The sequence below is a fragment of the Lepidochelys olivacea genome (genome assembly GCF_965140295.1).
Source record: "Lepidochelys olivacea isolate rLepOli2 genome assembly, chromosome: 4".
Taxonomy (NCBI): domain Eukaryota; kingdom Metazoa; phylum Chordata; order Testudines; family Cheloniidae; genus Lepidochelys; species Lepidochelys olivacea.
This window is the reverse complement of record NC_140414.1, coordinates 81386294-81408668: the sequence shown is the minus strand read 5'-3', so window position 1 is coordinate 81408668 and position 22375 is coordinate 81386294. Positions and strand designations below refer to the sequence as shown.

The following is a 22375-nucleotide window of genomic DNA, read 5'->3' as shown; positions in this document are numbered from 1 at the left end:
CGTGGGTGCTCTGGGGTAGACGCTCTGGGGTTGGAGCACCCTTAGGGAAAAATTAGTGGGAGCGGAGCATCCACCGGCGCTAAGCTCCCCTCTCTACCCTCCTCTCCCCGCACCTCTCGCACGCCAGCAACCCCACGCTTACCATCTCCTCCTTTTCCCTCCCAGCACTTCCAGAGCTCCGCGAATAGCTGATTCGCGGCGTTCAAGCTCTGGGAGGAAGTGGGAGGACCTGGGGCTGGCAGCTGGAGGGCCACGCTGGCTGCAAAGCCTGGGGGTGCTGCACCGCACACACACCCCCGCACCTCTACTTCCTGTACCTATGGAGACCCACTGGCACTCTGCATTGACCTCCTGTGGTTCGGCGAATTCTTTGGTTCGGCACCAGTCGGGTCCCGAGGGTGCTGGACTAGAGAGGTTCAACCTGTAGTAATACAGCTCTACCCCGATATAATGCTGTCCTTGGGAGCCAAAAAATCTTACCGTGTTATAGGTGAAACCGCGTTATACCGAGCTTGCTTTGATCCACTGGAGTGCCCCCTCCCCTCCAAGCACTGCTTTACCACGTTATATCTGAATTCATGTTATATCGGAGTAGAGGTGTATTTCCTATAGAAGTAGGTTATGCTTCAGGAATTTGATTAAAATGAAGTGGTTGAACAACACTCTTCTAGAAAAAGAAATAAGTACAAATATGAACTCTTCCTGTACGATTCAGAGCTCTTAGTAGCCTATTCTGACACAAATAGAGAGAAGACAAAATATCTTCAGTAAGGCAGATGACAGTATCACTTCCAGTCAGGAGAATTGGTGTTTTTTGTTTGGTTTTTTTACAGCCTGTGCCATTTAACAAAAACAAGGAATAGAAATTTAATAACTAATATAATAAGTCTGTGACATAGATTAGTGTACTGTGTCATTTTGATTTTGCCTGTGCATAGCATCTGCTTGTGGATAATATGAAATACTCCACTAAATTCTGTTTAGTTAATAGCAGTATACGTTCGAGATAGTTCACAGAAGTCAAAGGAGTTAGTCTAGTTTTATGCTGGTGTAACTGAGGCCTTGTTTACATGTTAAAATGGAACTATTAATGACCACAGTTAACATTTGCTGCTGAACTGGTGCTAAACATGGTTTAAATGTAGACAAGGACAAACTGTATTTATCTCCATTTCAGCTAAACGTTGTTAAACCCTACTTTTAGATGTTTGCTGAGATTTGTTTTTTTCCAGAGTGTTTAGGCTACTCCAGCAGCATAAATAGGGCAGAAGTAGCTCCTGGGGAATAATTGAGACAGAGAGGACTTCTTCAGGTGGCCTCGTGCTGCAAGAATAGTTCTATACTGCCTCCCTCGCAATCCGGAGTCTAGTCTCGTTACCCAGGGTTTTCAGAACCTTTGCTTTTTGAAAGCCAATTATGTGGTGTTTTGTTTTATTAATTTAGGGTGGCTGAATGCACATCATATGATTGCAATTAGCTTGATTCTGTTCTGGGCTATACACACCCCAGGGCAATAGTCTAACTTACATTATGGGTCAAAGTGGCAGCCAGATGGCCTAAGAATACAGGAGGCACAAAAATGTGTTGAAGCCACCTTTGCCCCCCATCCCTGTTCCTGTATGGCTGCAGCCAAGAACTGGTCTCAGATATTAAATAGTGTTCAGATAATAGGTTTTTTCAGTTCCACCTGTAGTACTGGGCTTGGGGGGTGGTGTGCATGTTCATACATGAGAATTGGGAAAACAGAAGAATGCCTGTGTGATGGTAATTTAAAATGAAGTAAACCCCCTCTGTCTTATTCCAAAAGTTCACGTGTATAGGAAAGTCAATACGATAAGCCTGTTTTCACATCTGTAAATCTTTTTGTTGTCCTTATTTTCAACCTGGCCTCTGTTTTTGTGTGCACAACTTGGTATACACAAGTGATAGAATTTGCATAAAACCCACTGGGTTTCGTGTGTGAATTATATCACAGACACAAAGAGGAGCTAGTACTTATGTATATGTATGTGCATAGGTCTTCTGATGTGGCTGTGTGTGCACAAATGAAAGCCACTTTTGCAAATTTGGTCTTTTGTGTCTATTAAACTAAAGCAAGGAAACTGTAATGAAAACCAAGCATGAACTATCTTCCAGCTAGTTTGCACATGTAGTGTATTGTCGCAAAAACAAATACCACGGTCTGCGGTTGGTGAATGTCTTTTAAACAAATAAATAGGCACTTAGAACGATAGCCATTTAAAAATGAGATTAGTTAAAAAACCTACATCTCTGCTTTATTTGTATACTTACAATTACTTTTAACATGCTTTTTTTGGATGTGACATACTGGTAAGAATGTGTGTAGTCATGAATTTGACAGTGCTGCTATAATAGGCAGGATAAGGAAGGGGCCAGCAATGGATCGTAAGGCAAAGGGGATTATAAATCTAATAAAAAGTTGATAAGAAGCCTCCTTTTAGGGGTCTGTGCTGAACTCTTAGTGAAGACCCAGGAGGTCTCTCTGGTGATAACTATGCTTGAGAGAGGCAGACAGCAGTTTAGAATTCATTTTAATAGCACAAATCTTTAAACTAAAAGTGGACTTGTCCTTTGACTTGACCTGTTTTGCTAATCCCTGTGCGAACCAAATCTTACAGAGTTATTTTTTCCAACTGAAGCAAGAGTCTAAATGTTAATACAGTTTGGCTAGAAGTTTGCACTGAATTAGATGACATCATTCTTCCCATGGCAGCTCCCTAGCTAGATGACCATTTCATCAGGTTGGACGATCAGTGAATCTGCTTTCTGATTATTTATTTTTAATCCACAACAGTAGACAAATCTATTTACAATCTTTAGACACTCTGTTGCAAATGATCACATAAAAATATTCACGGTAATTTAATATTCCCAGGAGTTGCTGGACTCACAGGACGGTAGAATAAAAGCCCCTCCGGTTGTTAACAGAAAAGGTGCAGCACAGGTGCTGGTCATTCAGACTTCTCTATTAGAAAAAAAGGAATCCCTTTGCCCATTCAGTCCTTGGTTTCCGACAAAAGGGCCCGTTACTGCCAAATATCTTTAAAGGGGCACCATCATCAAAATTTGGACAAAATTCACATTGTAAAAACTAACTTCCATGAAACCAGAGATTACTAGTAGTATTTCTACAATGTTTTAAATCATTAACAAATAAACATCACCTTGAAGTGTTTGAAACATGAACACTGCAGCACTAACAACCTGAAAGTAAAACTGAATATACATAAAGGATAACTGACATTACTGCATTTCACTAGCCAATCTAAGAGAAATTCAGGAAGTAAATAAAGAACCGAAATAAGAAGTAAATTGAATTTTTAAAATTCTTAACTTTAAGGGTCACATTGTTACTATAATTAATGACTGTGTTTATTTATAACAGATGTTTTAAGTTGAAAATGTCTAATACATGGGAGAAATCTGAATTTTGCTTTTCTTATTAATTTAATAAAACAGTGCATTTCTAGATTTACTGTAGACTGTTATTTTATAACATTAGTGAAGATAATTGGTTGTTTTATTTACCGCAGCTTTACTCTCATTTTACATTGGTGCTACTCCAAAGTATGTAACAATCCAATGGAGTTACTCCAGCATAAAACATAAAAACCGTAGAATCAAGCCCACTTAATTTAGGAGCAGAACCAGACCATGGGCCTATCTTGTGCTTGGAACTATTTGATTAATTTTCCCTATTCTGCATATGTCTTATGTGTTTTGAAACTTTAAAATAAAACCTGTAAATTTTAAGTGGTAACTATATTTCACACTGCTTGTACGTAAGGGGTATAAAACAGTTTAACATACAAGATCATAGGGTTAGCAAGTATATTCCAGCTCAGCGCTAATTCATTGTTACATTGCACAATCCCATCAGTGGAAACTATTGGAGTTTAAAAACTAAGGGTCAAATTTGAATAGATATTTAGGTTCCTTAAGTTGCAGATAGGGCCCAACTGGGATTTGCAAAAGCACCTAACTTCCATCAAAATCAATGGGAATTAGGCACCTAGATGGGATTTAAAATCCCAGTAAGCGCCTATTCTTCACTTCAGACGCCTAAACACCTTTACGTATCTGGCCTGAATATACTTGTGTCAGGAGATTTCCATGAACTGAGTCTCACAGCAAGAGTCTTTATTGTTAAAATGACTTCTCCTGATTTTATTCTGCATCCAGAGGAAAAGTCTTATATTAAGTACTTGAAATGATTTTCCCTTCTTTCCTGTTATTCATCCCAACCTCACTCATTCCACCTTGTATCATTTTTAAGAGTCTTGCTCAGTATTGTTGCTTGTTTTACAGAAAAACAGAAATGTTTTGTGTCCAAGTGGGACATCAGATATTATTGTCCAGTATTACTATAATCACAATAACAAATACAAATAACACAGATGGGACTTTAAAGGTTACCATAAAACTGATCCAAAGTGAACAACACTACCAAAAAAAATCACGCTGCAGTACACAATAAAGATGCTCCCTTCACACAGAAGTGTTTTGACCGAAATCCAGTATCACTGTTTTACACATCTTTGCAATTGCATAACCAATATACCACGTTGTAAAAGTGCCATTTTTTAAACTATTCTTAAGACACGACCTTTTGATGAGAATTGTACCTTGCAAATATTAATTTTTGGATTTAAAAATACCAGCAAGTCTGCAAGTCATTTTCCCTTGAACAATGTGTCCTTTATGCACTCTCTGCTTTTTAACTCTTTCCTTACCTCCCAAATACTCTAGTATGCAAATAAATAGAGACATGTGAAAGACTTTGTAATGCAGGAAAAAATGCTATTTTAATGGAAAGTATAATTACCTAATTGTTATACTCATCAGGTGCATAATGGTAATTTACTAAGTCGTTAATACTGAATAGTGATGGAGAACGAGAATCAAGATTTAAGCTCATTTACATTTCATTTTGTACACACAGTTTTTCTTTTCAAGTATACTCTGATTTAAAAGTGGTTCTTTTCTCTTTTCCCTTTCTGTAGTTATTCGAGATTACCGTGCCACTGTCTCATGGCCCTAAACCTGTAACAGTAAGTTTTGCTAATCATACGTCCTGCCGATGCATGTCTAAGCTGGATGTTTACAGACAAGTTCATTCAATCATTAGACGCTCCTTGCCAGCCACGCAACCACAGTAAGTATATGAGTTGCATATTTCCTTATGCCTTATCATAAAGCCTGTACAATAGGTTACTATTTGTTGTGGTAATTCAGGCAATAGAACTTGGTTAATTGTGAATAGTAATATGCATTTCCCTCAAGAACAGCTTTAGGAAATAGACTAATAAGGAAAATATATCGTTCTTCATTGTTTTACATGGGAGGAGTCCTATTAGTGGTGTTAGCAGAGTACATTTAAGCAATGATGTAATCTAGGGGGCTGAACTCACTGTCACTAAAATCAAAGGGCGTTTTGCCATTGACGCCCATGGGAGGAGGATTGCAATGCAGTGTTGTAGTGCAGCTTTTGATTTTTAAATAAAACTAGTCTATAAAATGACTATATATGATCAAATCATAAAGTACCACACAGTTAGGGTTATGACTAGTCCCTAATCAGCCAAATCATGGACTTGCTTATTCATTTTAATAATCATTATCATTTTCTTTACAAAGCATCAAGCTGCAAAAGCAGTCAGGTTGCCGAACAACAGTCAAAACTATTTTTCATTCATTAGTATCAGAACAATCTACCTCATTGAAATTACAGACATGGTAGGTAAACAAAAACAAAACAATAAATTGCACTCACTTTTTTCTCAGGAAAAAGAAAAGGAGTGCTTGTGGCACCTTAGGGACTAACAAATGTATTTGAGCATAAGCTTTCATGAGCTACAGCTCACTTCATCGGCAAACTCCCACTGATTCCAGTGAGCGTTTGTCTACGTGTAGACTGAGCATGGACCTCAGAATTTAACAGAATACAGTCATTATACCTGAAAACAGTGGTACCATGCTGAACAACTCCAGAAATGATTTGAACCATAAAAGGAATATAAAATAGCCTATTTAAGAAAAATTAAATATAGACAGAATATGAAAAATAAGGCACCCATTTAACATAGCTCTATAAGTACCAGTCAACATTTCTATTACAACCTCTGCTTGTCTACATTCCTTTGCTGTAATACCTACAAAAAATTGACAGTGGTTAGGCTGCTGGCGTGCTGAGACCACAGCCCATCGTGCTGAACAATATTATCTCATTGTTTACTTGTATCCCCCAACTGGCTGTATCCATCTGTCATCTCTTGCTTATACTTAGATCATAAGCTCTTTGGGGCAGGGACTAGTCTGGCCCATGACTGAGGCTCCTGGGTGCTATGAGAATACAAATCATAAATTATAAGATTCGTGGAGTATAAGGCCAGGAGGGATCACTGAGATCATCTAGTCTGACCTCCTGCATAACACAGGCCCTTGGACTTCCTGTTTGTATGTTTTTCTAAAAGGTTATGTTCTAGTTCAATCTTGAATTAAAAATTGCCAGTGATGGAGAATCCACCACAATGCTTGGTAAATTGTCCCAATGACTGATTACCCTCTCTGTTAAAAATGTTGCATGTTATTTCCAGTCTGAATTTGTCTAGCTTCAACTTCCACCCATTGGATCTTGTTATACCTTTCTCTGCTAGATTGAAGAGCCCTCTATTATCAAATTTCTGTTCCCTATGTAGGTACTTACAGACTATGAGCAAATTATCTCTTAACCTTCTCTTTGATAAACTGATCAGATTTCGCTCTTTCTCACTAGGGTCTATCTATACTGCAGTTGAAGAAAGTGATTGAAGAAAGTGATTGCCTCTCAGGTAGACATACATGCGCTAGCTTTAACCTAGCTAGCATAGCTAAAAATAGCAGTGAAGCCACACCAGTGCAGACTAGGAATGCAAGCACTTACCTAGGGTTCCAAGCGGGCCTGTACAGCCCATGCTGAAGCCCACACTGCATGGCTGCACTGTTGTTTTTAGCTGTGTTGGCGCACCTGAGTTGCAATCACACCTTTTATTGTAGTGTTTTCCAATTGTTTAATTATTCTCTTGGCTCTTTTCTAAATCTTCCCGAGTTTGTCAACCTCCTTCTTGAATTCTAGACACAGTACTGCAGCAGCAATCGCACTAGTGCCAAATAAAGAGGTGTATAACCTCTACTCTCACTTGATATTCCCCTGTTTATACATCCAAGGATCACATTAGCCCCTCTGGCCACAGCGTCACACTGAGACATCTTGTTCACCTGATTATCCACCATGAGCCCCAAACCTTTTTCAGTATTGCTTCCCAGGATTGTCCCGTCCCCCCATCCCCCCATTCCAGTAAGTATGGCCTACATTCTTTCAATTTAGATGTATGATTTTACATTTGACCATATTGAAACACATATTGTTTTCTTGGACCCAGTTTATCAAGTGATCCAGATGGCTCTGTATACATTACTTGTCCTCTTCATTATTTCTCACTTCCCCAATCTTTGTATCATCTGCAAACGTATTAGTAATGATTTTGTTTTCTTCCAGGTAATTGATAAAAGTCTGAAATAGTGCAGGGCTAAGACCCAATCCCAGCAGGACCTCCCTAACCACACCCACCTAATGATGATTCCTCATTCACAATTGCATTTTGATACCTATCAGTTAGCCAGTTTTAATGTGTGTTATGTTGATTTTATATCATTCTAGTTTTTTTATTCAAAGTGTTGTAAGGTACCAAGTCAAATGCCTTTCAAAAGTGTAAGCATATTACATCATCACTATTGTCTTTATCAATCAAATTTGTAAACTCATAAAAATACCAAGTTACCTTCAACTGACCTGGTTTTCATAAACTCATGTTGATTGTCATTAATTATATTACCTTGCTTTAATTCTTTATTAATCAAATCCCATATCAACCATTCCATTATTTTGCCAAGGACAAATTTGTAATTACCTGGGACATCCTATTTAGCCTTTTTAAATATTCATGCAACATTTGCTTTCTCCCAGTCTTCTGGAACTTCCCCAAGACTTATAGACAATCAACATTAATGGCCCAGCGAGCTCCTCAGCCAGCTCTTTTTAATACTCTCAGATTCAAGTTATCCAAACCTGCTGATTTAAAATGGTCTAATTTTAGCAGCTGTGTATAACATCCTTCTGAATTACTATTGAAATGGAAAGTGTTTCATCATCACCACATGAATACTTCATCTGGCTTTCCCAAATGTAGAAGAGAAATATGTATTGAACCCTTCTGCATTTTTATTAACAATTCTAGCATTTCCATCTAGTAATGGACTATACCATTGTTAGGATTACTTTTGTTCCTAATATTTTTTTTTAAACCCCTTCTTATTGTCCTTAACTCTGATGGTCATTGATTTCACCTTGAATCTTTTTGCTTCTCTGATCAATTTTCTACAATTGCAATCTCTTAATTTATATTTATCACTAAGGCTAAGATTGTCAGGGATATTTTTAGTAAGGGTATGTCTACACTCCCTGCCAGATCGGCGGGCAGCAATCGATCCAGTGGGGGTCGATTTATCGCGTCTAATCTAGACATGATAAATCGACCCCCAAGCGGTCTCCCATCAACTCCTGTACTCCACTGCCGCGAGAGGTGCAGGTGGAGTCGATGGGGGAGCGGCAGCAATTGACTCACCGTAGTGGAGATACCGCAGTAAGTAGGTCTAAGTACGTCAACTTCAGCTACGTTGTTCACATAGCTGAAGTTGTGTAACTTAGATCAATTCCCCTCCCTCGCCCGTCCCAGTGTAGACCAGGGCTAAAAGTCACGGACAGGTCACGGGCAAAACAGAAAAATTCATGGAAGCCATGAACTGTCCCTCACTTTTACTAAAATTATCCCTGACGAAATGGGGATCTGCGGATCCCCACCATATTTCAAGGGGGCAGCTGCAGCAAGACTAGGAGCTGCCTGTAGCAGCTGGGAGCTTGAGACGTCCCTCACTGCCTCCCTCTGGGAGCTCGGGGCCACCCACGGGGGCCAGGAGCTGCTGCAGCGGCAAGGAGCTCAGGGCTTCCCTCACTGCCTCCCGCTAGGAGCTCAGAATTCCCCACCACAGCACCCCCCCTGATGACAGGGAGCTGGGGGGTTCTTCCACTAGGGGCTGGGGGGATTCCCACAGCTTCCTGCCTCACTCCTGTCCACTGCGGCTGAAGTCACTGAGGCTGCTAGAAGTCATGGATTCCGTGACTAAATTGCAGCCTTATTCATCGCTATCAACTTCCTCTTCCTTCCACTTGTTATATATTATTTTTATAGCTACTTTTATTTTGCCTCTAAACCAGGTCAGATTTTTTTAACCAGTGTAGCCTTCTTTCTTAGTTGTCATGTTTTGGGTATCTAGAAAAATATTCTTAGAATTTAAGCAGGAAAAAAAGTGAATGATTATTGGGAATTGTCTTTCTCCTAGTTGGTTTGGCTTATAATTGTCATAATTTTTTTCAGCTTTTTTGGAATTAGCCCTTTAAAACTAAGTGTATATGGTTTGGAGCTGGTTACATTTGTTGTGTGCAAACAGAACAAAAGTCATGGTCATTTGCACCGAAGCAATCACTAATTTTTAGTTCTGTGATCAATCTCTGTATCTCTCTAGCTGAGATACAATATAGAATTCCTCCATGTTGAGTGCAACACTTTTTGTGTTGGGAAATTGTCATCTATACATTTTAGAAATTGAGGATATTTTAGTGCTGGCAGAATGAGATCTCCAGGATGCATCACTTAGAATGAAGCCCCTAATGATAACACAGCTTTTTTCCCCTTACACATAATACATAGGTGCTTAAAGAGCCAGTCATTCCTGTTCCCTCATATGATTTGGTGGTCTGTAGCAGACACCAGCTAGTATTCATCTTGTGCTTTACCTGGTAAACATTGAAGTGTTCAAGATCATTTGCTTCTGAGTTGTCCGCGACGCAAACAGATAATATCATTTATGACAGAATCCCTCTGTCCCTCCCATTTTGCCAACTTGATCCTTCCTAAAGAGGTTATAGCTTTTGATTTTAACATGCAAATCACCACTAGGTTTCAAGAATACCAATTTAGGTTACATAAGAATAGCCATACTGGATCAAACCAAAGGTCTGTCTAGCCCAGTATCCTGTCTTCTGACAGTGGCCAATGCCAGGTGCCCCAGAAGGAATAAACTGAACAGGTAATCATCTAGTGATCCATTCCCTGTCACCCATTCCCAGCTTCTGGCAAACAGAGGCTAGGGACACCATCCCTGCCCATCCTGGCTAATAGCCATTGATTGACCTATTCTCCATGAATTTATCTAGTTCTTTTTTAAACCCTGTAACAGTGTTGGCCTTCACAACATCCTTTGGAAAAGGGTTCCACAGGTTGACTGTGTTGTGTGAAGAAATACTTGTTTTAAACCTGCTGCCTATTAATTTCATTTGGTGTCCCCTAATTCTTGTGTTATGAGAGGAGTAAAAGTACTTCCTTATTTGCTTTCTCCGCACCAGTCATGATTTTATAGACCTCAATCATATCCATCCTTACTCGTCTCTTTTCCAAGCTGAAAAGTCCCAGTCTTATTAATCTCTCTTCATACAGAAGCCATTCCATACTCCTAATCCTTTTTCAAAAAGAAAAGGAGGACTTGTGGCACCTTAGAGACTAACCAATTTATTAGAGCATAAGCTTTCGTGAGCTACAGCTCACTTCCTCAGATGCATATCGTGGAAACTGCAGCAGGCTTTATATATACACAGAGAATATGAAACAATACCTATTCCCACCCCACTGTCCTGCTGGTAATAGCTTATCTAAAGTGATTTCCAGCACAAATCCAGGTTTTCTCACCCTCCACCCCCCCACACAAATTCACTCTCCTGCTGGTGATAGCCCATCCAAAGTGACAACTCTTTACACAATGTGCATGACAATCAAGCTGGGCTATTTCCTGCATAAATCCAGGTTCTCACATCCCCCCCACCCCCATACACACACAAACTCACTCTCCTGCTGGTAATAGCTCATCCAAACTGACCACTCTTCAAGTTAAAATCCAAGTTAAACCAGAACATCTGGGGGGGGGGGGTAGGAAAAAACAAGAGGAAACAGGCTACCTTGAGTTTGTGTGTGTATGGGGGTGGGGGGGATGTGAGAACCTGGATTTATGCAGGAAATAGCCCAGCTTGATTGTCATGCACATTGTGTAAAGAGTTGTCACTTTGGATGGGCTATCACCAGCAGGAGAGTGAATTTGTGTGGGGGGGTGGAGGGTGAGAAAACCTGGATTTGTGCTGGAAATCACTTTAGATAAGCTATTACCAGCAGGACAGTGGGGTGGGAATAGGTATTGTTTCATATTCTCTGTGTATATATAAAGCCTGCTGCAGTTTCCACGATATGCATCTGAGGAAGTGAGCTGTAGCTCACGAAAGCTTATGCTCTAATAAATTGGTTAGTCTCTAAGGTGCCACAAGTCCTCCTTTTCTTTTTGCGAATACAGACTAACACGGCTGCTACTCTGAAACCTAATCCTTTTTGTTGCCCTTTTCTGAACCTTTTCCAATTCAAATATATCTTTTTTGAGATGGGGCGACCACATCTGCACACAGTATTCAAGATGTGGGCGTACCATGGATTTATATACAAGCAATATGATATTTTCTCTTATCATCTATCCCTTTCTTAATGATACCCAGCATTCTGTTCGCTTTTTTGTATATTGAGTGGATATTTTCAGAGAACTATCCCCAATGAATCCAAGATCTCTTTCTTGAGTGGTAACAGCTCATTTAGACCCTATCATTTTATATGTATAGTTGGGATTATGTTTTCCAATGTGCATTACTTTAAATTTATCAAAATTGAATTTCGTCTGCTATTTTGTTGCCCTGTCACCCCGTTTTGAGAGATCCTTTTTTTAGCTCTTCGCAGTCTATCTGGGACTTAACTATCTTTAGTAGTTTTGTATCATCTTCAAATTTTGGCACCTCACTGTTTACCCCTTTTTCCAGATCATTTATGAATATGTTGAATAGGATTGGTCCCCAATACAGAGCCCTGGGGGATACCACTAGGTTGAATTTATGCTCATAAATAATCTATTTAAATTGCTCTTGCTAATTACTGAGGATCCTAGCATGGGTGGATAGGTAATTAAGAATTCATTATTAAGAATAAGAATTCTTAATTACCTATTCACCCATGCTAGGACCCTTCATCTTCTCTTGGTGCCTTGATTAATTTTATCAGCATCCTGATTTTGTTCCAAATGAATGGTCATTAGTTCCCCTTTTCATCCTCTCCTTTTGTTATTAGTTTATTGCTCTCCTGATTAATCCAGCAATCCTGGCCCCTACAACTTTGGAATGGGTTTTAAAAAGCAATTGAAAAAAGGAGATAGCAATTTTTATTAATTTGGATGGGAGTTTTTGCTCATGCTGGGGAGGATGACTTGGGGGAGAGAGGACATGGAAGAAAGGTGCCTGAGGGAGAGGCATACAAGCATCTGATAAGCAATATTGGCAAAGTGAAGGTGGGGACTGACACCTTGCTAAACTAGTGGACAGGATAGGGTGGTGCTAAATGATGGAAGGCCTTAAAGACAAAGACAAGGAGTTTGTGTTCAGTGCAGTGAGGAGGATGAGCTCATTGGAGGCTGGTGATGTGTTAGGATTGCTTAACTAGGATGATGATCCTAGCCGCAGCATTTCTGAATGGGCTTGCAGGAACAATGTAGTCGGCATCAAGGTAAAAAAGAATGAGATAAATATTTGAGGGATGAGATGGTGAGAGCCTGAACAAAGGCCCTGGCAGGCTCCATAGTTAGAAAAGTTTGAATATTACAAATATTATATAGGTAGAAACAGCAAATAGTTGATACAGCCTGTATAGGGGTGTAGAGAGAGGCCCAAATCTAAGATGGTGCCCAGACTATACCCCTGAGTGCCTATGAAAATCCGCAAAGACAGAGAAATTGGGGGAGAAGGGAAGATCACTTTATGTGGTTGACAGTGATCAGGTTTTTGTATTGTAGACTGTATTTGGGGCAGGCATACTGGCAGAGTTTAGTCAACCATGACAGAGAGCCTGGCTGGTTCTGTTTCCTTTGTCACATTCTTGGTCAGGCTACAAATGTTTGAGGGGGCGGCAGAGGCTATCTGCTGAACCATCAGAAGTGTCTCACATCACTGATCTCTGCAGTTTATTAAGGAGCAGCGCTGATGACATCCAAGGGAAACTCTGTCGTCTTTAGGTGTAAAAATGGTGACTGAGATGTGAGTGGTAGATTGGGGTGGGCAGGGGAATCAGACTGATTGATTTAGGACTTGCTTAGGGTTAGGGTTATTTGAAGGGTCTTGTGATTTTGAAGTTATGTTTCTCTCTAAAGTCATCATAATATTTGCTTTATACACAAAGTATTAAATATCTTTCAATAGCAATATGCCTAATTAAAAACAAGCATGTATTATGTTGCAAAACGTCTATGGTATTTTATAATTGATGACACCTGTGTTCCATTCTGCAAGCAGCGAATCATTAGAACTCATTCATTGTAGCTATCTTTTACATAAGGAGTAATAGACATTTGAGAGTCAGAACCATGACCAGAATTACACTGGGAGTACTATCCGTATCTATAAACATACTTAAATGGGTTGAGGAAGGAAGATAATTAGGGCAGATCCCAGCCTGCACAAAGGGGTCTTGTAGCTTCCTTAAGCAGTTGACTGAGGATTTCTCTGGTGTGTGTGTGGGGGGGAACCTCAGCTAGTATAGGGGACATACTAGGGATATACATAATGTGCTGCAGTGATCCGTAGGAGCTAGTTACAAGTTGGTGCAACTTGAAGCTTCAACCTTTGTTCACACATCCCTGTGTCCAACAAGATGTGCTAAATGCAGCTCCTGAGCATGTATGGATAATCAAGAACTGGAACCTGATTCCTTTTGGGATTTTATACAGGAAACCATTAAGATGCTTTTTTGGGAGGAATTTATAGTCAACAATACACTAATAGCGATAGGTTTTTATATTCGGTGACACCTTCCCAAACCTCATTCTTATTTAGAGACTTATCCTCTCATCTCCTAAGTCTTTCTTTATATTGACTGTTTCAACATAACAAGCTGTTCTCAAGATATTCATCCCCAAATATAAACCTTTCTTTAGCTAATTTGGGTCATATTGTGTCATAATTGCCACTTAGTTCAGGACACTTTTTGTGAAAAACAATGCTGTAGGCTGCATTTTTCTTCATACTGTGATTTTTTCAGAGCTTAGGCATTCTTTCAGTGGGCATGTCTGCACTGTAATTGAGGTATGGTTGTAGCTCAGGCAGACATAGCTACTAAATAGCATAGATGCAGTGGCATGGGCTGTCCATGCATGCTGAGGACCCTGGGTCTGTATTCATGTCACTCACCTCCACTGAAGCCCATGTCCCCACATCTGCACTACTATGCCAGTGTGGGTGTGTGTACCCAAGCTAAATATATTAGAATATGACCATTTGTGTATATAATCCCACAGTTTGGATTCTCTGACAATAACATGTTCAAATCTTTTTTGTCAGTAGATCAGATACTTTTGCTTTTGTTTTGCCATAAGATCATAATAGTCTTCTATGCAGAGAGACCAACTCTTTGTAAAAAGTGGTCGGAATTTTTTTTCCCGTCTATCTATGGCTTCCCTACAGAAGTGGTCTTTCTGTTGAGTAACGGTAGAAGTGCTGCCTTATCTTATAGCTTGTAAGTGCTCCACTGACATTTTTGCCTCCTTAAAAAGCTGTGCTATTCTGATCATATCAGCTGTTAGCAAATGCTGAATGAGCTTTGTTTTATCTTTAGTGGTCTAATGACAAGTACTGAATGTGAAATATTCCAGTTCAATTTTGCAGCCAGTTGTTCAGGAAACCAAGAAAAAGTTTTTCATTCTCAAATATTTTAAAATATTCTCTTTTACATTTTGAAGAGGCCCAGTTCCCAAATTGAACCATCATTTTCTGACTTACATCTCTAATTTCTTTAGAAAACTAGACTTAACAAAAATATCACAAATAGTCTTGTATTTTCAGTTCAGGATTGGATTTCAATTCAAGGAAGTTTTCCAAAATGGAAAAACATTTCCAAATTCAATTAGGATTAAATGAATTCTGAACATGTTAAAAAGACAGAGCTGGACTGGACTTGCTGAAAACTTTTAATCAGTCATTCCAGTGCTAATTACTCACACCTTTCTCTCTTAATACCTATAATGCTTTAAATGAGTCAAACTACTTGTCCTTGAACCTGTCTTCCCAATTGGCAGCCCTTTAATGAAGCAGAGTATCATGACATTTTTATTATGTGTAGTGCACTAAATCATAATGTATGTGTAGTAGTATATACATGCTTAGATGAAATAGGATCACAAAACCCAGTATGTTTTATCATCCATTTTTCAGATACTGAACAGAAAATAACCTATACAGCGCAATATGCTGGTGACAATGTGAATGAAATCAAAGCTTTCAACGGTTACCTTTCTAACAGGAGAATGCCTGTTATCAATACATAAAGTTACTTATCTTTTGTAGTCTTATGGCAATAAGCAAACAGTGTATTTCATCCATAGGTGTCACGTGGCAAACAAAACTTGTCCAAAGAATCTTATCTGGAATAATCAGATTTGCAGATGTCTGGTGCAGCATGACTTCAGTTTCTCTTCCCATCATGGAGATACTGGTAAGCAGTTATGTGTTATAGGATTAAATGTAGTTGTTCTGTGCTGATTTACAGAAAAAGAAAACAATACACCATGAAAATTAAACAGTTTGAATCTTTTTAATTCTTTATAATTGGTTGTTTACAGAATGGCATTTTAGATAAGTAAAATGCATCCTCAGGGTGGGATTATATTTTCACCATTTTAAAATTGGATTAATCATAATTCCTTAATAAAAAAAAATGTGAAATACACAGATGGGTTCTCCATTTTTAGTAATGTGTGGATTCAGATTTTTTAATGTTTGCTGTATTCCTAGACACTGCTGATGAATTCCATGATATCTGTGGACCTAACAAAGAGCTTGACGAAGAAACCTGTCAATGTGTCTGCAAAGGGGGTGTACGGCCTTCAAGCTGTGGACCCCAAAAAGAATTAGATAGAACATCGTGCCAGTGTACATGTAAAAACAAACTTTTGCCTAGTTCTTGTGGTCCCAACAAAGAATTTGATGAAGATAAGTGCCAGTGTGTATGTAAAAGAACCTGCCCTAAATATCAGCCACTAAATTCTGCAAAATGTATCTGTGAATGTATAGAATCTCCAAATAAATGCTTCTTAAAAGGAAAAAGGTTTCATCACCAGACATGCAGGTGAGTTAAATGACTAAAAGACTCTGTAATCTAATTGTTATAGCACTGGACAGAGACTAAAAATGTTGGGTTACCTTTGCCATGGGATTACTTTATGACCAAGAGCTTTATGATTTGCCTATCTGTAAAAGGACAGTCTGAGGCTTAATGAGTATTTGAAAACCACACTGAGGTTCTTGGATCCTATAGATAGTCACTGTGATTTCAGGTCGAGGAAAACAACACAAATCAGACATCAAGAATTAGAACATTCAAAAACCAGTAGGAGAACACTTCAATCTCTTTGGTCACTTGATTACAGACCTAAAAGTGGCAATTCTTCAACAAAAAAACTTCAAAAACAGACTCCAAGGAGAGCCTGCTGAATTGGAATTAATTTGCAAACTGGATACAAATTAATTTAGGCTTGAATAAAGACTGGGAGGGGATGTGTCATTACACAAAGTAAAACTATTTCCCCTCCTACTGTTCTTGTAAAGTGCTGGAAATGGCCTACCTTGATTAGCACTACAAAAGGTGCCCCCTTCCCCCCCCAGCTCTCCTGCTGGTAATAGCTCACCTTTCCTGATCACTCTTGTTACAGTGTGCATGGTAACAGCCATTGTTTCATGTTCTCTGTGTATATAAAATCTCCCCACTATATTTTCTACTGTATGCATTTGATGAAGTGAGCTGTAGCTCACGAAAGCTTATGCTCTAATAAATTTGTTAGTTTCTAAGGTGCCACAAGTCCTCCTTTTCTTTTTACAGATACAGACTAACACAGCTGCTACTCTGAAACCTAACATAAATTTACACTCTTTTAGTAGGTCTTTTGGCTGAGACATAGTATAAAACCAAATTCTAGACTATTTGTGGTTCTTAAAAATCCCAGTGTACTTTTCACTAGCCAATATCCAAACTAACTGTCCAAATTATCCTTTAAAATGGGATTCTGGTCAGCAAGCAGACTAAGTTTGATAATGTTCATATTGCATACAAGATGTTTCTCATAGCTAGCAGTGTAATCGAAGCCACTCAATTTGGAAATATTTCACAATTCTGAAAATCAGTTTTTCTTCTGCTTCCTACACCATCAGTATGAATTTAAAATGCAGTAATCTGTCACATAATTTTGTTGAGGTAATTATTATATGTATACATAAGGCACCTGTCACTATCATATCTTGTTTGGCTGCTTTGCTGAAACACTATTAATTCTGCAATGTTGAAAACAGTGAAGTCTTGTTTTTTAAGTAAAGCTAAGCAGACAATACTGCTTGGAGAAACAAGATCACTGAGTTCATTGATAGTAGTAATAATAGTAAATATTTATAGTATGAGATACATATTTGTTCAATTACCTAAAACCATTGAAATGGTTACAAAATAAACATTTTAATTTATTTATAAATATTCTGGCAGCACCTAAAGGGCCCCAGACAGGACTGATGGACATAGAATAGAATATGGATCCTGCCCTAAAGATTTTAATATCTAAAATGACAAGACACACAATCAAATATAGACAAACTATATCAAAATACAGCTCACATAGTACATCTCTCCTCCCTCCATTGTATGTTCAGCAACAGCTCCTGGCCACTCCTCGTACCTGACTTAATAGGAAATAAGGGCAATTACCACCAGGCATTTGGCACCTTGAAGGATGGGGGCTACAAAGAGGTCATCAGTGTCTAGTTTAAATTCCTTCTGGGGTGCAGTGCAAATTACACTTTGAGTTTTGGTCCATGCACCACAGGAATAAAGTTCACTGGTAAGAGACACATTTAGTGATCTTCTCCAACCACAGAATGTGCCTCTTTAGTGGTGTTATGCACCAGAAAACAACATTAACAGAATATTAAGGTTGCAAAGTCAAGCACTCAAAAGTTAGGAAATGCCAGAATTAAGTTTGCCTGTGTAACCCCCTTGTGCATGTGCATTATGATACGGTCTTTAATTGTAGAGTCATATACTGTATTTTTCAGAGGACTCCTGCCTTCTTCAGTCCACTGGTGCTCAATTCATGAGAAGCTATTCAATATTTTGTTTTCTCCTCATTGTTCAGTGTTTGGTCTAGTGCCTTATTTACTGCACACCATTCAAACCCTGCTCTGAAAACAGTTATTCACTTCCTCATGTGCTTGTCTATGGTGTTCTTCTCTATAGTATCCTACTGCTTCATAAACAATTTATCTTCACAACATTTCTGAAAGGAGAGGAGGGGGAGGTAATATCCCCACACTGTCAGAGTCCCAATTACCAGTCCCTCTCCCTCCACATCTGCAGTCTTAGGGGCCTTGCCCAGCCAGTCCCAGTTCCTCACTCCTGGCTCCTCACCTGACATTTCTTTCCCCACCTCCCCTCCCTGGCCCAGTCTTTGTCCTGTCAGTCCCAGTTCTCCCCGCTACACCTCACCACTCCTTGACACATCTGTCTTCCTTCCCCTCACCCAATCTCAGTGTTACCCCAGCCAACTGACTCCCAGTGTTTCCCTTCCCAGCTCTCAGTGTCCCCACAAGCTCCCAGTTCCTAATCTGCCTCTTTGCCCAATGAGTCCTATTTGCAGCCTCAACTCCCAGCTCCCAACTCCTTGCCAACTCAGTCCCAGCCTACCTCCCCCTCTCCAGTCACAATGGATTCCTTGTCCCAATTTACTCCTTTCCCTTCCCCCGCTTCAGCTTTGGGACCCCTCTGCACTTCAACTAGACTGCCGCCTCCTCCTCCATGCTGCCTGGGTACAGGAGAGTTGCGCTTCCTTCTCTTAATTCCACACCCTAGGCCCAAGCCCCCAGCTCAGAGAAGCTGGAAGCAGCATTTACAGGGAAAGTCTGGTTTTGCCCTTGTAAAATGTAGGCTGGAGCAGGCCTGGTCACTCTGTGGGGATGGCAGCACATTGATAAGTAGTAAAAGGACCAAACATGCTCCATGAGGACAGAATCTTCTGAGATTTTAGTTGTTCTGTTTTGGCAAGACTCTATTGAGCATGTGACCGACTGACATAGCTGTGTTGGCCTAACTTTTAAGTGTAGACCAGGCCTAATGTCAGATTGAGGGCAGGGAGATCTGTGGGCCACATGAAAGCATACAGACAGCAGTATCCAGCCTGTGTGACAGCCCTTATCTACTATTTTTTTTATTTGTTATCCAACTGCTTTGCTAGGGTTAGGCATCCTGGGAAATTATCCAAATAGCTAAGGTTTTTGGCTTTGCCTTAAAGATCAGTGCCTCAGATGGTATGGCCTTCTAGGGGGAATTTAGACAAACGCTTTGAAATCTTTAAATGAAAGGTACTATAGAAGCACAAAACATCATTGTAACATGCAGCTCAGAAACAAATTCTACATCCACTCCACCCCCATTTTTGTATCCACAGAAAATTAATTTTCCCAGTCCAAACTTACTCCTGTTTTTTTGGGGGGGGGCTGGCACAGATCGTGTTACACCCTTCAGTGATGGCATACAGGAGGATAGGTGCATTTCTATCAAATACCCACATTATTTTGGTTAGGGACTCTGCCTCTTTCTTGCTTCAGCATCCTCAACACCTTTCCAACACTAGCACCCCCACCCCAAACTGCAGGTGTTATATATTTTACGAAATGTTTAGCATTAGGCAAAAGGATCAACTTGATCTTTAAGAGAAATTCCATGAAAGTTGTTAAATTTATCCGAGATAGGACAAACTCTAGAGCTAAGTGACATGATAGAACACAAACCTCGGCATTACATAAAACATGCTAATGAATTAGACCACTGTAACAAATTACACTGAAAGCTCTGAACAAGATATGGCGAGTCAATAACTACCATTACTGCTGTGTCTTCCTCATTCTTTACTGATTTCTTCGTATTCGTGTTCATTGGTGTAATTAATTGGCTTGCATTAATGTAACTGTAATCCAAGATCTCATTTTATAAACACATTACTGTAAAGTGGCAAAAATAAGCATGCAATGTGCTAAACCATCTGCAATGATAATTAGAGTATGCATAGTCTAAAAACAGAAAAAATTGCCTGGGGAAGAGAATATTAAAAGTACCTCAATACTATATTGTGTAGTATCTGTAAACAGAAATATATAGCAAGAATTATTACAATAGAACATCATTATACCAGTATGTTTCATAAAACAGAGACACATTATTTAAAGACAAGTTTAAAATATAACTGTTGAAACTTGAAACATATACTTTTCTCTCTTGAGTCGCTGCCAATGTCTGAAAAAGCCACAGACTAGTACTTTGTCTCCATTACACACCAGAGGTTATTTGGCATTGTTATTGTAAGGTTATTTTAGGTCAAGCTGTTAAAAAAAATGAGGTGGGGGGAGAGCAGCCAAGGAATTAGGAAGCCAAGGAATTAGCTTTGTACGACTCCTTGTACAAGCAAATATGCACTAATGAGGAACATCTTGTTTATAGATGTAATCTGTCATTTAATGATCTATTTGCATTAAAGTTATTTCAGTTAGTAATATTGTTATTGGTACCCTTTCTTCTTCTTTAAAATTTACCATGTACATATGGGCCTGGATCCTACAATAAAAATCACATGGTGCAATTCAGCAAACAGACTCCCACTGAACCCACTGGGGATCTGTGGAAGTATACGGGTTTCCCCTGTGCTGTTCTCAGCGCAGGATCAGGGTCATGGTATAGAAAAATCCATCTTTTTCTATTACGCAAATGGCTGGTAAATATACAGAAAAAAGTAAAGCATTCTGGCCTGTAACATCAGCTCGTTAGGGAATGCTGGCTCAAGCTAGGAGACATTCAGTAGTGGCATACTAAACAGGGTTGCCTACTAGAAAAAAATGTTAGAAGTATTTGCCAGAATAATATACCAATGTATACGCTAGCTTAGAACGTAATTAGAGCTGGGTAAGTATTTCAAAAGAGTATTAATGAATATTATTCATTTGAATAAAACCACAGAGTCACCTCAGCAGTATTCGTAACCCCATTTATTTGATTTTTCATTGCAAGTTAGTTCAGAGCAATGGAAGAGGAGGAATATTCATGCACATACGTAATACTCAGGCCTATCTCCAATAAAATACATCTTTATAGTGTTCTCTAGCATAAGTGCAGCGTAAGTGTACACAGTCAGACGTATATTTCGCTTTGATTTATGTGCCTGCCCCCTTTTACCAACAACTTTTTTTTTTCCTTCCTCCAGTTGCTACAGACCACCATGTACAGTTAGAACGAAACGCTGTGAGCCTGGATTTTATTATAGTGAAGAAGTGTGCCGCTGCGTACCCACATATTGGAAAAGACCGCTTATTAATTAGTGAAGAAAGCACTCCTTGCCATTTTGGTGTACATTTTTCCATTAAAAAAACAACTGTGTTAACATTGGAATTAACTGTGCACCAGAGATCCTGTGGGAGTCACAGAGACAGACACATTGTGCTTTTTCCCCCCAAGAAATATGGAAAGCACATGTAGACAATAATGGGGCTCATGTTGTGTAAAGAACTCACTAAGGACTTGTTTTTCTGCCAATGACCAAACAGCCTTGGTTTTCCTCCTTGTGATTTTTTTAAAAAGAGATAATGACTATATAATTTATTGCCACTAAAAACATTGTGCAGCATTCCTGTTTATAGCAGTAACAATTGTTAAAGCTCACTGTGATCAATATTTTTATATCATGCAAAATATGTTTAAATAAAATGAAAATTGTATTATATACTGGTGAGAATGTTCAATTGATTATTTTATGACCCAGTCTGTACAAACCAACCACAGCTCAACAACATGAATGGTGGTTCTTAAAATAGTTTCTGGAAATCCAGAGCTAGAATTCCTATCCAATAAAAATAAGTGATTTTATGAAAGTAAGTATAAGTGAGACAGCAGTGAACTTTTTGTATCTGGTTAAAATATCTAGGCTGAGCTATTAAAAAAAAAGTTATATTTACAACATCTATGTCCAATAATATTTTACTATTTAGACAAACTAGCTAAGCATGGGAGATATTTCATAAAAACTATTATGAGTTCTCTCTATTGCA

At 39.1% G+C, this 22375-nt stretch overlaps 1 protein-coding gene across 2 annotated transcripts in view; it reads left to right on the top strand.

Annotated features, from left to right (window-relative positions):
• Positions 1 to 22009, top strand: part of VEGFC (vascular endothelial growth factor C) — a 145023-nt gene extending 123014 nt beyond the window's left edge. For both annotated transcript variants that reach the window (XM_084626201.1, XM_084626200.1), the window contains exons 4-7: positions 5025 to 5176; positions 15628 to 15737; positions 16037 to 16370; positions 21535 to 22009. In XM_084626201.1, the coding sequence (XP_084482327.1) occupies positions 5025 to 5176; positions 15628 to 15737; positions 16037 to 16370; positions 21535 to 21649 (711 nt within the window). In that variant the 3' untranslated portion in view covers positions 21650 to 22009. The remainder of the gene's footprint in view (positions 1 to 5024; positions 5177 to 15627; positions 15738 to 16036; positions 16371 to 21534) is intronic.
• Positions 22010 to 22375: the final 366 nt, after the last annotated feature.